The sequence below is a fragment of the Dendropsophus ebraccatus genome, unplaced genomic scaffold (genome assembly GCF_027789765.1).
Source record: "Dendropsophus ebraccatus isolate aDenEbr1 unplaced genomic scaffold, aDenEbr1.pat pat_scaffold_849_ctg1, whole genome shotgun sequence".
NCBI classification, from domain to species: domain Eukaryota; kingdom Metazoa; phylum Chordata; class Amphibia; order Anura; family Hylidae; genus Dendropsophus; species Dendropsophus ebraccatus.
In genome coordinates this window covers 11,128-29,317 of record NW_027210449.1, presented here as the reverse complement: position 1 = coordinate 29,317, position 18,190 = coordinate 11,128, and the positions used below count along the sequence as shown (strand labels likewise).

The following is an 18,190-nucleotide window of genomic DNA, read 5'->3' as shown; positions in this document are numbered from 1 at the left end:
CGCCACGCAGAGCGCGGTGCATTGTGGACTACGTTGTGGTGTTGCTTCTACACTGAGCTGCAAAAATGGCGGCCTCCTCGTCCTCGGGAAGCGGCCCCGGGCCCTCAGGAGGCGGGAACCCCGGTGGAGCCTCGGGACTGACCGCGTCCATTACCGGCACCATGAACAAGAAGAAGAAGCCGTTCCTGGGCATGCCGGCCCCGCTGGGTTATGTGCCGGGTCTGGGCAGAGGGTGAGAGGCCGAGCTGGGGGCTCTGGGAGGGGTAAGGGATGGGGCAGACTGAGGGGCTGCACTGGTGGTAGGGGGCAGACTGAGGGGCTGCACTGGTGGTAGGGGGCAGACTGAGGGGCTGCACTGGTGGTAGGGGGCAGACTGAGGGGCTGCACTGGTGGTAGGGGGCAGACTGAGGGGCTGCACTGGTGGTAGGGGGCAGACTGAGCGGCTGCACTGGTGGTAGGGGGCAGACTGAGGGGCTGCACTGGTGGTAGGGGGCAGACTGAGGGGCTGCGGGCATTGGACTTGATGGGGGCAGGTGACGGGGGCAGCTGGGCAGGTGATGGGGGCGGCTGTGCAGGTGACGGGGGCAGGTGTGCAGGTGACGGGGGCAGGTGATTGGCGAGGAGCTGTGGAGGTTACGGTGATGATGGTGGTGGCGAGGAGCTGTGGAGGTTACGATGATGATGATGGTGGTGGTGGCGAGGAGCTGTGGAGGTTACGATGATGATGGTGGTGGCGAGGAGCTGTGGAGGTTACGATGATGATGGTGGTGGCGAGGAGCTGTGGAGGTTACGATGATGATGGTGGTGGCGAGGAGCTGTGGAGGTTACTTTGATGATGGTGGTGGCGAGGAGCTGTGGAGGGGACTATGATGATGGTGGTGGTAAGGAGCTGTGGAGGGGACTATGATGATGATGGTGGCGAGGAGCTGTGGAGGTTAATGTGGTGATGATGATGATGGTGGTGGTGAGGAGCTGTGGAGATTACTGTGGTGGTGATGATGGCAGTAAGGAGCTGTGGAGGGGGACTGTGGTGGTGGTGGTGATGATGATGATGATGATGATGGTGGTGGTGAGGAGCGGTGGAGGTTATTATGATGATGATGATGGAGGCAAGGAGTTAAAGCAAATTTTATTTCAGAAAGTGATTTTTTTTCCCCCCACTACCTGGTTTCTTCATGTGCACCGGCATACCCAAATGTGATGATATCCCTTCTCCTCTGTGACACAGCCAGGCTTTAATCTAATGGAATAAAAATTCACTTGCCAAAATAGTACATTCACTTTAAGGTGGATATAAATATTATTGCAAGGGGCTGTGGTGGATGATGCTGGTCATTGTGGGGGGCTGTGGTAGATGATGCTGGTCATTGTGGGGGGGCTATGATGGATGGTGCCGGTCATTGTGGGGTGCTGTGGTGGATGATGCCGGTCATTGTGGGGGGCTGTGGTGAATGATGCTGGGCATTGTGGGGTGCTGTGGTGGATGATGCCGGTCATTGTGGGGGGCTGTGGTGGATGATGCTGGGCATTGTGGGGGGCTGTGGTGGATGATGCCGGTCATTGTGGGGGGCTGTGGTGGATGATGCCGGTCATTGTGGGGGGCTGTGGTGGATGATGCCGGTCATTGTGGGGGGCTGTGGTGGATGATGCCGGTCATTGTGGGGGGCTGTGGTGGATGATGCCGGTCATTGTGGGGGGCTGTGGTGGATGATGCCGGTCATTGTGGGGGGCTGTGGTGGATGATGCCGGTCATTGTGGGGGGCTGTGGTGGATGATGCCGGTCATTGTGGGGGGCTGTGGTGGATGATGCCGGTCATTGTGGGGGGGCTATGAAGGATGGTGCCAGTCATTGTGGGGGGGCTATGAAGGATGGTGCCAGTCATTGTGGGGGGCTGTGGTGGATGGTGCCAGTCATTGTGGGGGGCTGTGGTGGATGGTGCCAGTCATTGTGGGGGATGGCCATGGGTCATGGTGTGGGGAGATTAACATTGGTCGTAGTGCAGAGCAGTGGGTAGTTGCACCATTTGTAACACTGTTTCTATAGTAAGAGACCAGTAAGAACTCCTTCCCCTTAATAGACATCGCACTGACGTTTTTCCTTGTTTCCTTTTAGTGCTACAGGTTTCACCACCCGTTCGGATATCGGTCCGGCCCGTGATGCCAATGACCCAGTGGATGACCGCCATGCACCTCCAGGGAAGAGAACAGTGGGCGATCAAATGAAGAAGAATCAAGCGGATGATGATGATGAAGATCTGAATGACACCAATTACGATGAGGTGATTATAAGATGCCACATAGTGTCTTATACAGAGATCTGATGCACCTCCTCATTGTTATAACTGTGTGTCTCCCATTTTATTCCATTCTCCAGTTTAATGGCTACGCTGGAAGCTTGTTCTCCAGTGGTCCTTATGAGAAGGACGATGAGGAAGCTGATGCCATTTATGCTGCCCTGGACAAGCGAATGGATGAGAGGAGGAAGGAAAGAAGGTGAAGTATCAATAATACAGAGGGATGACAGTGATTTTGTCTTGTTCTGGATAAATGTCTGATGTTTAGCGTCATGATTGCTTAGATTATACTGTTATCGCTGATGTGGCATTGGTATAATGACAGCTCCAATGTTTTTTATTAATAGAGAGCAGAGAGAGAAAGAGGAAATAGAGAAGTACCGTATGGAAAGGCCCAAAATCCAGCAGCAGTTTTCTGATTTAAAGGTAAGCCAACCTAAAGTCTCATATGGTAGTTGTGAGCTCTTCTGTCTTGGACAGGAAGTATCTGTATGAGAAGTACCATCATCAGTCATGCTATTTGAGATGACTTTTGTCACCTTGAAGGTCTCTCCTTTCTCAGGTGTAAAATATAACACACAAGATTACTGCTGTCCAAGCTCTCAGTCAGCTGATTTCTATCTCTTCTGATATTCCCCATATGAATGGAGAGGTGGTGGGGTCTGAGATTCTGCAGGACTCTATTGGTGGCTTATTTCTCAGAGAACAAAGGAATTTGGCAGTTGAAATCAAACATGTCCATACTTCTCTCCCCTGACATCCTCTGTAGGGGCACAGTTAGGAGGCCCTCAGTACACATTAGACAGGTGGATGGTCCCATCACAATCTGTAGGTTTGGCTGAAACAAAACTAGCGTGTATGGGTGCTAAGTGAAGAAAGTAGCTAGTTTCTTTACTTATGTGGATAGGTTTTATGTACTAAGAGTTTCCTTCTGTAGTGAAAAAGCAATCTCCCAGCCTCCCCCCTCACATCAAATGAAGCAGGATTTCTGTCTCCATTATGTGGCTATGGAGAGGGGAGGGGCTGTTAGGAGTGACTGAGCACGGAGGATTTCTGCACAGCACAACACCCTGCAATCTTCTCTCAGTAAGTTCATAGATAAGCACTGACCTTTCTGACACCTGAATTTAGCGTTTTAGGTTCCCAGAGAGTCTACAAACAGCTGACCTTCATGTCACCTCTTCCTGCTCCCTCAGCCCCTCCCCCCTTCATAGGCTTACAATGGAGAGAGCAGAGCCCGTCTTCACTGGCTTCTCTGTAATGAAGACGTGTTTGCCTGATAATGCACAGATAAGAAGTCAGAGGGGGAGGCTGGGAGATTGCTTCTTGAGTACAGAAGGAGGCTTTTTTGGCTGATGAAACCTATTACAGAGTTTCTTAAAATCGCTTATACTACTGATTTCTGCAATAAAAAAAAACCATGACAGTTACACTTTAAGTTGCTGCCAGTCTCCTAGCAAAAAATGTATTTTCTGTTTGACAGTAATGATTGGGCATGTTGAAATCCCAAATGCTTGGCTCTTTGTCGGCACACTACCATATCTATTTAATGGTTATCTGTTACCAATAGTTGGGTTTGACCGACATTTCTTTTTTGTCTTACCACCTTGAGATGTCACTGCATAAAAACACAGATTTGATGGTTAGACCTTTTTGTCCACAGTAAGATCAGATGAGCAGCTCTTTGGAAGTTGTGACCTGCCATATTCTATGGTGATTACATTGAAACTGGTCACCTGCTCCACAACCCCATTCAACTTTTTAAGGGGAATCTGTCAGCTGCAATTCACTTTCCAAACTGCTGACTCGGACATGGACATGTGGTACTTCTTATGTATCTGTCTGTGCTTCCAGAAGAGAAAATTGTTTTATTCTCTAGTGCAAAATGTCAAAGAGGCTTTCCTAACTTCCTAAAAAGATCTGCTGTAAGCTGAAATGCCACCTCTCTCCCCCTCCTATATATACCTGAGCCTGCTTGGGGTTCGGCTTCCAGCCGCAGCTGTCAATGGAACCAAGACAGGGCTAGGATGGGTAATGAGTACGTATTACAGCTTGCAGCAGGAGCTTTGGAACACCTCTTTGACATTTTGCACTAGAGATTAAAAGTATTTTGTCTGTTCTAGAAGCCCAGCTGGATATATGAAAAGTACAATTTGTCTCCTTGCCCTGACATCTATCTAATAGGGTCAGCAATTTGAAATGTGAATGGCAGCTGACAGATTCCCTTCAAGAAGTTATTGAGTATGTTACCAGCACCTTCTTGTAAGCTTATGACCACCTGCGGTCTTTCTGCTCAAGATTGTTTTGTACCAGCAATATTGTATTCTATTTTCAGAGAAAACTAGCTGAAGTGACAGAGGAGGAGTGGCTGAGCATCCCAGAGGTCGGAGATGCCCGCAATAAGCGTCAAAGAAATCCTCGCCATGAGAAATTGACCCCAGTCCCCGACAGTTTCTTCGCCAAGCACTTACAGACAGGAGAGAATCACACATCTGTTGATCCACGGCAGACAGTAAGTGCGTCTGATCTTTGTGTTTATTGTTTTGATCCTTTAAATGCTGCAAAGATGTACATCTTATTCATTTGTCTCTATAGCAATTTGGAGGATTGAATACTCCATTCCCAGGAGGACTAAATACCCCATACCCCGGAGGAATGACCCCTGGGCTCATGACACCTGGTTCTGGAGATCTGGACATGAGGAAAATTGGTCAGGCCAGAAACACTCTGATGGACATGAGGCTGAGCCAGGTGAGAGGCTTCTTAAACCAAGAACTATATTTTATTAAGACTGGTGTGTAAGTGTTAAATCAGAATGGTCTTGACAATTTAATCTTTACACTTATAGGTTTCCGATTCTGTCAGTGGTCAGACAGTGGTGGATCCCAAAGGTTACCTGACTGATTTGAACTCCATGATCCCAACACATGGGGGAGACATCAAGTAAGTGTGGCAATTGAGGTACAACATATTGTAATTTTAGGGCTAGATTTGACTAATTAGCCCTCAATGAATGAATGTGCTGCACCCTGCACGGTCCCCTTGGTTTTTGCTCTGATGACTTCCAGGTCCTGTCCTGTACATTTTCCCACTTGTGGGCAGTAGTGAGAGCGGAGGTCAGAAGTTATCAGATGAGACTGTTGTGTGGCGTTACCTCTCCGCTCTCACTGTTGCCTGCAAGTAGGAAAATGTGCGGCACAGGGTATGTCTGCTTGTTAGTAACACTGTCTGTGGACTGTGTGTCCTGTCCATTCACTTTTAATTGCTCCACTGCAGTATCTAATCTTGTCTATATTCACTGCTGTACGGGTGTATCTAAGCTTTCTGATGAACCAGTGTATCTATGCCCATTGCGTGTGTGTGATACTTTTTACTGAGCCAGTGTATCTAAGCCTATTATGTGCGTTACTTTCTGAAGACCCACTCTATCTAACCCTATCGTGTAAAATACAGTCCGCAGTGCTATCTAAGCTCTCACCTGTGAGTTGAGGCAGGTGCTGCATATAGTGAGGTAACTGGTATTGGTTGTGTACACAGGATTGGACATGTGCACGTTATAATGTTATATGTAGGTGAGGGTACTATGTACAGAGGAGGTGGTATTATAGAGGGGGCCTATGGCTCGGTATGTTGGGATTTGTAGTGAAGGGGCAGGGGATGCATAGATTGTTGCTAATTTGATTATATCAAGAATAATGTGTATATGAAGCGGGTTACAGTGTGAAGCAGCACAGTTGCTGCCGTAAACATCAATAACATTTTCAGTTTACCAGTTCATTTAGAAATAAAAAGAAAATCGAGATTTAAAGCGAGAATCGTCTAAAATGTTTAAAACAATCAAGATTTAATTTTTTGGCTACGTTGCCCTGCCCGTACTATTATTGTACATTCTGTGAAACGTCTAGTCCATGGTAAATTTTTGGCTTGATGGATTTTTATTCCTCACCAGTGATATTAAGAAAGCTCGTCTGCTTCTAAAGTCTGTACGAGAGACTAACCCTCATCATCCACCAGCCTGGATTGCCTCTGCTCGTCTTGAAGAAGTTACAGGCAAATTGCAAGTGGCCAGGAACCTCATCATGAAAGGCACGGAGATGTGTCCCAAGGTGAGCACCATAGTCTGTTCTGAATATTGTGTATATTAGTGGCTAGAGAAATGTAGGACTACATGGAGCCCTTTTATTTCAGGTTCTCAGCTTGTCCTCCAGTTTGAGAGCCACACTTTGCTGCTGTTCTCAGACCTAGCTTTTGTACAGGAATACATCCTCACAAAGATGCCAATAGGAACTCCTCTGAATAGTCTTTTGATGGAAAATCTGTCTGGCACTCACCCAAAGCTGTTACCAAACAAGTTGTGCTGCCTGAGAATGAAAGGGGTTTCCGGCCCTGACTCAGCACTGTATCCCTTTCTATGTTTCTCTGCACAGCATTGCACCTGGCTATACAGCTTTGCAGTGGACTGCAGCCAACCCTATTCGAAAGGCTTGAAAGTGTTGTTCACTGTGGTAGTTCCCTTCACAACAGGTGGATAGTGCCTTTGTGCAGGAAAAATCAGTGATTGCACCCTTTTATTTTCAGGATATGTGGGGGTCCCAGATATATATATCTTTTTTTTTCTCTCTCTCTTTAGAGTGAAGATGTCTGGTTGGAGGCCGCTCGGCTTCAGCCTGGAGACACAGCCAAAGCCGTGGTGGCTCAGGCCATCTGTCATCTTCCACAGTCTGTCAGGATCTATATCCGAGCTGCAGAGCTGGAAACTGATCTCCGAGCTAAAAAACGGGTTTACGGAAGGGTAAGTAGCGTTATATAGATACCTTTTGTGGTCCTTCCAGTTGTTGTACACTATACTGATCCCTGTTTGCCGGTCCACAGCACTTGAACATGTACCGAATTCTGTGCGTCTGTGGAAAGCAGCCGTCGAGCTGGAGGAGCCAGAGGATGCTCGTATCATGTTGAGTCGTGCTGTGGAGTGCTGCCCCACCAGTGTGGAGGTAAGTCTGCTGTAGCATGACAATGTAGGAGCATGACAGATGTAAAAGCACAGTGGGCCTTATTGACTGTTATCTCCTTATGATGTTATCCTGTGGTACAGTATGTCAGTCAGAGACCACAGTTATAAAGTTAGATATAAAGTTAGAAAGAGCTCAGAAGCTCGGGTTCTTCCAAACTCAAACTTTTGGCATTTGATAACTGATGGCTGAAGAAGTTGAATGCAGCCCTAGGGGAGTCCTGGAAAACATGGATACAGCCTAAGGCCATGTTCACATGTATTTTAGCATTAAATAACGGCCCTTGTTTAATGACAGTGATAAATTACATTGCAGTGTATGGAACAACGGCCGTAGTGTATACACTAAGGCCGCTGTTCTCTGCAGCCACACACAATTTTGTATGACCACTAATCATTGAAAAGCAGCCATACAAAATAGCCTGTGCTCACAGTGTAAAGTACAGCTCCTGGCCGTACTTTACATGGTAGTCTATGGCAAATTGTAGTGCGGGCACACCCCAATGTGCCCGCATTCTAATTAAAATAAAGTGATACTGCAGTATCAGCTGGGTGAACATGTCAGGCATCGGCTGTTGTTTGAGACAGCCGTGTCAAGCAATATCTGATGTTCATACAGTGTGTGAACATGGCCTAAAGGCTTTACTCATGTTTTCCATGCAGCTTGCTCAAGGTTTGCTCATCTCCATATCAGAACCCTATTACACTCTTACGTGCTGTCTTACATGTTAACTTTTTACTCTCCAGTTGTGGTTGGCCCTCGCCAGACTTGAGACCTATGAGAATGCCCGTAAAGTTTTGAACAAGGCACGTGAGAATATTCCCACTGACAGACACATCTGGATTACAGCTGCCAAACTGGAAGAAGCCAATGGGAACACTCAGATGGTGGAGAAGATTGTAGACAGAGCCATCACCTCTCTGAGAGCCAATGGAGTGGAGATTAATCGGGAGCAGTGGATACAGGTTGGTTATGGGCTAAGTGATGCTCCAGATAATTTTGTTTGCTTTGTTAAAATTTATAGGTAATTTACTGTGACTGAATTACTTTATGGTAAAGCTTATTGTTCAGTCATCTTTCCGGTTAAATCATAGGATGCAGAGGAGTGTGACAAAGCTGGCAGTGTGGTGACGTGCCAGGCAGTAGTGAGAGCAGTTATTGGTATTGGCATAGAAGAGGAGGATCGGAAGCACACATGGATGGAGGATGCCGATAGTGTAAGTCCTTTTATATTCATATTTCATAGTAATTGTTTCTAGAGTTCTTTGCACTAAACATGTTGCTTCTTCTTTTACAGTGTGTCTCTCATGGCGCTCTGGAGTGTGCCCGAGCCATCTATGCTCATGCCCTTCAAGTTTTTCCCAGCAAGAAAAGTGTGTGGCTCAGAGCAGCTTACTTCGAAAAGAACCACGGTACAAGGTATGCTGGGATCCCCCAAAATGTTGCAAAGGAGTATTCCTACTTCACGTTGATAATGAAAGACAATTATTACCCATGTCACACAAACTTGCTGACTTTTCTATTGTAAACAGCAAAATTGTTAATTCAGCTCTGGGAGGTTGTAATTTAGAGATTAGTGATTTGGCTCCATAACATCTGCTGCCATAGTTGAATGACATATTGTGTCTTTGTTCTCCAGGGAGTCACTGGAGACCCTCTTGCAGAGAGCAGTTGCCCACTGTCCTAAGGCTGAAGTTCTGTGGCTGATGGGTGCAAAGTCCAAGTGGCTAGCAGGCGATGTACCGGCTGCTAGGAGTATTCTTGCACTTGCTTTCCAGGTTAGTATTATGAATATTATTTATCCACTAGCTTCTTGTTTAGCTGCAGTTTTTCATTAGGGGCTCACATTGATTATTTGTATTTTTTTTTGCTTCTCAGGCTAACCCCAACAGTGAGGAGATCTGGTTGGCAGCCGTCAAGTTGGAGTCTGAAAATAATGAGTATGAGAGAGCTCGAAGGCTGCTGGCAAAGGCTCGGAGCAGTGCCGCTACTGCTAGGGTAAGTAGCGCCCTCTTCCTGCTGTGTTCTGAGGTTTTGATGTACTAGTTGTGTTTCATGCTGTATTACTATAACTCTGCAGGTCTTCATGAAATCTGTTAAGCTGGAGTGGGTGTTGGGGAACATTGAAGCTGCTTTGGAGCTGTGCGAGGAGGCCCTGGGTCACTATGAAGATTTCCCCAAACTCTGGATGATGAAGGGGCAAATTGAAGAGCAACGGCAGCAGATTGAGCAGGCCAGAGAGGCCTATAACCAGGGGTAAGGGCGAATGCAAGTCCTATTATGAAGACATAATACCTTTTTTATAAGGTTTATTTTCTGTAGTGTTTTATGCTTAATATTTAGTCTTAATCATGCAATGTGTTTTCTGTTTTTTTTGTTTTTTTTTTATTGTAGCTGAAGAAATGTCCTCATTCAGTCCCCCTTTGGCTATTGCTCTCCAGGCTGGAGGAAAACGTTGGGCAGCTGACCAGGGCAAGAGCTATCCTGGAGAAGTCCCGTCTAAAAAATCCCAGGGTCCCTGAGTTATGGTGGGTTATTATTTGCATTATCCTTTACGTCATGAAACATGTTGTCTAACCAGAGGTGTGACCCCTTTTTAAAAGCTGCTAGTGCCCTGGGTCACAGCCAGGATAACATTTCTCTTACAAATGTATTGTTACATGGTGGCCAGTTACATGAATAATAAAAGGATGCACTAAGTGTGCAGGAACCCACCTGTAAAGGCAGACTTTTTGTTCTGGCTCTTTGAGCCTCACGCATCCCCCTTAATACTAAGAAGGTAGTTTATCTATATTTCTGTTACAAGATCATCAGGGTGTATGGGGCTGGATTATGTAGTTAGGTTTATAACTCCTCTGATTCACATTCTGTCTGACTTTCCCATTCACTGCAGGTTGGAGTCCGTGCGACTGGAGTTCAGAGCTGGTTTAAAAATATTGCAAATACCCTAATGGCAAAGGCTTTGCAGGAATGTCCCAATTCAGGTGAGAGTCAAGATATCCAGTGTTTTCTGATGAGCATGGAAGGGGAAAATAATATCAGATGACTAAAGAGCCCAGTGAAATGGGCTCAGAATGTGTGTATTGTAACCGTACCTATAGTCATTTTTCCTTGAAATGACTTCTGCTTTGTGTATTTTTTATTAGGTATCCTGTGGGCTGAAGCAATATTCTTAGAAGCCAGACCTCAACGGAAGACAAAGAGTGTAGATGCCCTCAAGAAATGTGAACATGACCCACATGTGCTGCTAGCAGTTGCCAAGTAAGTACATGCCTGATTTTTGGGACAGGTTACCATAACATGCTGCCATACCCTTAACCCCTTCCCGTATCAGTGCGTAACTGTACATCCTGATGTAGGAGGGGGCGTTCAAAAGGGGGGGCGCGCGGCAACCCCGCTCTGAACCGCCACGATCCCAGGTGCCATTTGTAGCCCGGGACCGCGACTATTGGCAGGCGCGGTCCGATCGCCGCGCCCACTAATTATACTTTTAAATGCAGCTGTCAAATGACAGCTGTATTTAAAAGTATTACTGTCCCCCTTTCCCTGGTGTCTAGTGGGGATCGCGGAGGGGAGATCCCTTCTGCTTACCAAGCAGGGACTCTGCGCTGATCCCAGCTCGGCATTTGATTCCTCTGGTCTGCTGCAGACCAGAGTAATACAGCAATGATCTCATTGATCATTGCTGTATAAAGTATACTGCAGTGATCTTTATGGGAGATCACTGCAGTAATACTGAAATTCCCCCAGGAGGACTAAAAGTTAAAGTATAAAGTAAAAAAAAAGTGTTTTTATTAATAAAAAAAAAAATCCCCTCCCCTAATAAAAGTCTGAATCACCCCCTTTTCCCATTTTATAAATAAAAATAAATAAACATATTTGGTATGGGCGCATGCGTAATCGCCTAAACTATTAAATTATCACATTGTTGATCTCGCATGGCAAGTGGCGTAAGCGCAAAAACCCGCCAAAGTGCAAAATTTTGTCACATCAAATTCAGAATATTTGTAATAAAAAGTGATCAAAAAGTCGCATATACGCAAGTAAGGTACCGATAGAAAGTACAGATCATGGCGCAAAAAATGACACCTCACGCAGCCCCATAGACAAAAGTATAAAGGCGCTATAGGCATCGGAATAGAGCGATTTTAAGGAACATATATTTGTTAAGGGTATAAACCCACACACCGTATATGCAGCAGATATGCAACAAATACGCAGCAGATTTGTTGGTACAGATTTGATGCTGTGTTCAGTTATTTAGATCTAATCTGCTGCGATTTTGCTGCGATTTTGCTGCGAGTTTGCTGCGTATCGCAGCAGTAAATACGTAAAAGCCATCACATAAAATAAAAGTTATACAAGTTACATATCGTTGTAATTGTAACGACTTACGGAACATATATAACATATATATGTAATATATATAAAATGCGTTTTTTTTTTTTTTTTTCAATTTCATCACATTTAATTTTTTTCTGGTTTCGCCGCATACTTAAGCCTGCCATTGCAAAGCACAATTAGTGGCGCAAAAATAAGGGCTCATGTGGGTCTGTAGGTGAAAAAATGCAAGTGCTATGGCCTTTTAAACACGAGGAGGAAAAAATTAAAGCGCAAAAAACGAAAATTTGCCCGATCCTGAAGGGGTTAATACCGATTCCCCCTATACAGAAGTGTAGCAGCTGAGCATATTTTAAAGGGGCAATTCTATAAAATTTTATAAAATCCAGCTTTCTTCCTTAGAATGACTGACTGTATTATTATTAATGTAGATAGAAGTAATACCACTACTAAGAATATTGCTTTCCTGTCTGAGTTTATTGCTGCCATTCTAGCTTCTCTAACCTCCTGTGATCATAATTATCATTGGTGGCTGCTGCTGGTACAATGAAAGGATGACTGTAGTAAGTGGTTGAGCTTAGGCCTTTACATTGATGACACAGAGGTCATGAGCAAGTGAAATTTCTCTGATGTTGATGTGAGCATGTGGTAGTAGGTTGTCTATATGGCCAAAGACCTTCTAAGTGTGGAACTTTGGAAAACTGTGTGTTCTTCTGTGCCACGTGTAATCATCTCTGTCTCTCACTTTATTACTTTCAGACTGTTCTGGAGTGAACGGAAAATTTCTAAGGCTCGGGACTGGTTCCACCGCACTGTGAAGATTGATTCTGATCTCGGTGATGCCTGGGCCACTTTCTATAAATTTGAGCTGCAGCATGGTACAGAGGTGAGTGCTTTCTTCACATACAGTTTTATTCCTTCAGAGGGTTTACCCCTTGTCATATGGGTGCTTTATCGTAGATATGCTATCTATGACAGATCTCTTACAATGCTTGTTCTCTTGTGCACTGTATAGCCAGAGCATAGCACATTAGCATTAACATATTCTCCATGTCTTTACCACTTTATTAACCCCTCGTAGTTCTAATACACAACTATTTATTACCCATAAGGGTGAATTCACACTTAGTTGCAGTACTGAAAATCATTTCCATTGAATGGGTTTGTTACTGCAACAGATGCATGGGCCCCATTCATGTGGATGGGGTAGTATCAGAAGTCTGCTTTCAGTGACTGTACCCTAAAGTAGTAATTGCCAACATTTGGCTTGCTAGCTCTTGCAAAAATACAATTCCCAGCATGATCTGACTGATATTGTGGTGTAATCTTTAAGAGCAGGTAAGCTAATGCTTTATTATTCAATTGCCTACTACTTAAAGTGACTCTGTACCCACAATCTGCCTCCCCAAACCACTTGTACCGTCAGCTGCTTTTAATCCAAGATTTGTCCTGGGGTCCGTTCGGCAGGTGATGCAGTTGTTGTCCTAAAAAACAACTTTTAAACTTGCAGTCCTGTGTCAAATTGGTGCGGCCTAGAGTACTCATGCCCTAGGATTGCAGCTCCCCTCCATCCCTTCTTAACACTAGGAACACCCCTGGGCAGGATTTTTCTTATTCCTCACCTGTCTGAACACTGCACAGGTGCCTTAACGATCCAGCTCATGTGTAGTGTTCACGCAAGTGATGAATAGCAGAAATTCTTCTAGGGGCATTCTTATGATGAAGAGGGCGAGGAGGAGGGACAGATGGGCGTCGCAATCCTAGGGCATAGACACTCTAGGCCATGCCAATTTGACACAGGGCTGCAAGTTTATAGAAAAAATGGAAATGGATCCCACAGCTCCGATAAAATGTAGAAAATTTATTGAAACATAAATAAAAAATAACAAAGTGATAAAAATTGTGCGATTTTTATCACTTTGTTGTTTATTTATGTTTCAATAAATTTTCTACATTTTATCGAAGCTGTGGGATCCATTTCCATTTTTTCTATATTACTTTGCCGGGATACGGCCCGAGTATTCTCCACGTGCTCCTTTGTGGGACGCTGATGGTGCAAGAGAGACCAGCATTATGAGGGTGGAGCTGACAAACTTGCTCTGTTCTGCAAGTTTATAAGTTGTTTTTTAGGACAATAACTGGATCACCTGCTGAACGGACCCCAGGACAGATCTTGGAGTAAGGTACAAGCGGTTTGGGGGGGAAAGATTGTGGGTACAGAGTCGCTTTAAGATCACTCTGAAGACCTTGATGTAGGCATAGAGCAATTTCTGAACCGATTAGGCATCTATGTACACATGTAATATAATCATCCTTGTTCCCCAGCCTGTGGCGTTCCTACTGTTGTCCAAATAGAGCTTCAATCATGCCTTGGAAGCCTTCGCCTGTCAGGTCTTGATGATAATTATTGTTTTGCAAAACTAAATAGCCACTGTCCTATAGGGTTCCCAAACTAAATACTTTAGTTCACTTTTTTTCACACTAGAAGCTGTAAAGAAACTATCAGATGTTGTATTAATATGTATCTTATCAAAAACATTTGAGCAGAAGGTGTATTCACATCCTACGCAGGTGTAAAGTGCAACTCTGTGATTGATGTAGTAAAGAAATGTGCAGGTAGAATACATTCAGCCTGGCATTCCTGCCCCTGCGGTGCCATTCTTGAGCTGAATGTCTTGCAACTTTATGTGTACATGCATAAGATGGCAGAGGCACATGCTCAGTCCTTGCAGCCCTCTTATTTTATGTATACAGTTCTTGTGAAAATCCCCCCCCAATAGTTACACGTTAGAAACATTGCCCTGTGTAATCTGATCTATTAAAAAATTGTTATGGCTAGTGTTCGTATATTGGCTGCATAGATTGTGCTCCACTGGAAGGGAGATTTAACCTGTGCTTGTCCCTTTTAAGTGCTCCATATGCATTTACAATTTTTTCAGTAAAACTGCCTCTGGACTGCAGACAATTTTATCGTTACATAGTTACATACATAGTTAATACGGTTGAAAAAAGACACATGTCCAAGTTCAACCAAGGAGGGGATGGATACAGGGAAGGGGGAGGGGTGATAGGTTCTATACATAATGCATTTATATTATTTTGCTCTAAGAACTTGTCTAGCCCTGTTTGAAGCCCTCTACTGTTTTTGCTGTGACCAGATCCTGTGGTAGACTGTTCCACAGATTCACAGTTCTCATGGTAAAGGCTTGTCGCTTCCGGAGATTGAACCTTTTTTTTCTCCAGGCGGAGGCAATGCCCTCTTATCCTTTGAGGGGGTTTTACCTGGAACATCTTTTCCCCATATTTCTTGTTGGGGCATTTATATATTTAAATAAATGAATCATATCTCCCCTTAAACGTCTCTTCTCAGACTAAACAAATTTAATTCTTTTAATCTCTCCTCATAACTAAGATGCTCCATTCCCCTTATTAGTTTAGTTGCCCGTCTTTGTACCCTCTCTAGCTCTAGAACATCCTTTTTATGAATCGGGTTCCAGAACTGGACAGCATACTCCAGATGAGGCCGCACCAAAGCTTTATAAAGCGGTAATATTATATCCCTGTCCCGTGAGTCCATGCCTGTTTTAATGCATGACAATATCCTGCTGGCCTTAGAAGCAGCTGACTGACATTGTGTACTGTTCTGTAGTCTATTATCTACAAGTACACCCAGATCCTTCTCCATCAGCGACTCTCCCAGAGTAACTCCCCCCAGGACATATGATGCATGTGGGTTATTAGAACCCAGGTGCATAACTTTACATTTATCCACATTGAACCTCATTTGCCAAGTGGACGCCCAAACACTCAGTGTGTCTAAGTCATCCTGTAACATCTGCACATCATCCATAGACTGTACTGTACTACAAAGCTTGGTGTCATCTGCAAAGATAGAAACATTGCTGTTAATTCCATTCTCAATATCATTAATAAACAAGTTAAACAGAAGAGGGCCCAGTACTGACCCTTGGGTACACCACTTATTACCGGGGACCATTCGGAGTAGGAAACATTGACCTGGGTACGATTATTAAGCCAGTTTTCAATCCAGTTACACATTAAACTTTCCAAACCGATAGACTTTAACTTACCCATCAGACGTCCATGAGGAACTGTGTCAAACGCTTTAGCAAAATCCAGGTACACGATATCCACAGCTGCGCCGCTGTCCAGGCTTTTACTTACCTCTTCATAGAAACATATTAGTTTTTTTGACAGCTTCTGTCCTTAAAAACCATGCTGGTTATCACTTATAATACTATTAGCCACTACATATTCCTGGATGTAGTCCCTTATAAGCCCCTTAAATAGTTTCCCCACAATGGACGTTAAGCTTACAGGTCTGTAGTTACCTGGGGAGGTTCGAGAGCACTTTTTGAAGATCGGCACTACATTTGCCTTATGCCAGTCCCTCGGCACAATACCAGTAAGCAAAGAATCTCTGAATATTTTATACAAGGGTAGAGAAATTATCGTTACGTGTTCTGCAATCTTTTCTGTTTCCACCTTGTGACCTGTTTCATGGTTCACTTTATAGGGATTGTATTCCATCTGTATAGTTTTTACGTGCTGTGGCCCTGTACTCTGTTTTGGATAGTGATGTGAACCCAGTTTGGCAGCAGGACAAGCACGGAGAGGACTTTCTAACCCTCTTCTTGTACAAAGGAACATTTGGTTCCCAAACAACAAATGCAGATATATTCCAGAATTTATAGATTTTTTTTTATCATTATTATTTATAGGAGCAGCAGGAGGAGATCAGAAAGAGATGCGAGAATGTTGAGCCACGGCATGGAGAGCTATGGTGTGCCGTATCCAAAGACATCAGGAACTGCAGCAGAAGCTTGGAGAAATTCTCACCTTAGTGGCATCTAAAATCAAGAATACATTCTAAGCCTCTGCCAATATGCTGTACATACCCTTCCTCACCACCAGTATATTATATTTTATATTGTGATTTCTTTCATCACTATTGGAGATACCACATCCTTGTTTCCAGGCATTGTAAGCAGAGAACATTGATAATTCTGCCAGTGAATAATTCTCTGCTTACAATACATACAAAGTAAGTCAGGTCTCTCAAGACCAGACAATGGATTTTGGGATTTTCTATGAAAATTCGTTTATGGGGATCTATTTTTGTTCATAAGGGTCGAACATGAACTGTGTCAGTCCTGAACTGTAGCAGCAGGTTTTTAGCTTCCTTATGACCACTTGGGGCAGTAGTGATCACCCAACTTTACTATTGATTGGTTTTTAAAAGCTAATTTACATGGGTCATGTGATGTCAAGATGCTGCGTTGTTTCAGCCTGCTTTATGCTACCCTTGTGTTGTATAAACGTTTATGAATAGCCTGCTATGCGGATCCTCCCCTCACATCGGGTGTTCTGTGTCTTAGCATCCTCTTGTGATGATGTGTGTAGTAGTGAACAATCAATACAGATCTTTTTATGTAAGTTATCTTGTGTGTTTATTGTATTGCTGTGGAGTAACCTAAGAAAAAGCACACATTATAGTATATAGTATATAAAAGACCATTGGGTGTATGTAGTAATGGCTGCCCTCAGAATGTTTCTCCACAGAGATCGGGATCCATCTGACCAGGCCATGTTTCTCCACAGAGATCTGGATCCCTCTGGACCAGGCCATGTTTCTCCACAGAGATCTGGATCCCTCTGGACCAGGCCATGTTTCTCCACAGAGATTGGGATCACTCTGGACCAGGCCTTGTTTCTCCACAGATCTGGACCTCTCTGGACCAGGCCTTGTTTCTCCACAGATCGGGACCTCTCTGGACCAGGCCATGTTTCTCCACAGAGATCTGGATCCCTCTGGACCAGGCTTGTTTCTCCACAGAGATCTGGATCCCTCTGATACAATTTATGCACGGTAGCCCCCTGGAGTCATGTGTCTGTTTCCCTTAGATAGCTGGAGCCGATAGTCCGCTTTTATGACCCATCTGTGCTAAGGAGCGTTTTTTTTTAACACTAGCGTTGGATTCAGCTTGGTTTTCAGACACTGCTCCTCCTATTCATCAGAAGAATTCTTTCATCCTGCGCCATCTATATGATCCATTCTATTTCTCATTTCCCCAATCACACCTTTATCTATACTCTTCACAGCCCTACACCCTGGCTGTTCTAGCCCCAATGTCCAGGTGTTACTGAGTCATTCTGATCAGTGGATTTTCTCATGTGGATTCACACTGATTTTATGCTGCACTCTGGGATCACAGACAGGGCAGCAGGCTATAATAAATGTGCCGCTAGTGCCTTGTATGGTATGGCATGGAAAGCACCCAGTGATATATACTGTATATATTTTTTTGTCTGGTGTAGAAGTTATGAACATTGACAGCTTGTAGTATCTCTCCTCCACCACTGTGTGGCGCACTCTCCCCTCAGGCAACGTCTGTCATGCTAGTTATGTGCCAGGCATGCAGCACTGGTTAAGCGTCTGACATGCTGTAATTGTGGCTTTATTTGTGAGCCTGGGGGACAGCTGTGTGTTACTGATCAGGGGGGGCGAGGAGGGACACAGGCGCA

The 18,190-nt window shown here is 44.5% G+C and overlaps 1 protein-coding gene across 1 annotated transcript; it reads left to right on the top strand.

Annotated features, from left to right (window-relative positions):
- The first annotated feature begins 15 nt into the window (after nt 1-15).
- LOC138780796 (pre-mRNA-processing factor 6-like) lies at nt 16-16,741 on the top strand. The gene is given in 23 exon segments (XM_069956718.1): nt 16-232; nt 2,114-2,279; nt 2,375-2,493; nt 2,642-2,720; nt 4,630-4,806; nt 4,890-5,045; nt 5,143-5,237; nt 6,244-6,400; nt 6,925-7,090; nt 7,167-7,285; nt 8,050-8,268; nt 8,398-8,520; nt 8,601-8,722; nt 8,943-9,081; nt 9,182-9,301; nt 9,384-9,575; nt 9,698-9,831; nt 10,197-10,228; nt 10,231-10,287; nt 10,450-10,564; nt 12,404-12,530; nt 16,387-16,474; nt 16,477-16,741. Coding segments are annotated over 23 exon segments (2,931 nt in total). The 5' UTR covers nt 16-65; the 3' UTR covers nt 16,539-16,741.
- Nucleotides 16,742-18,190: the final 1,449 nt, after the last annotated feature.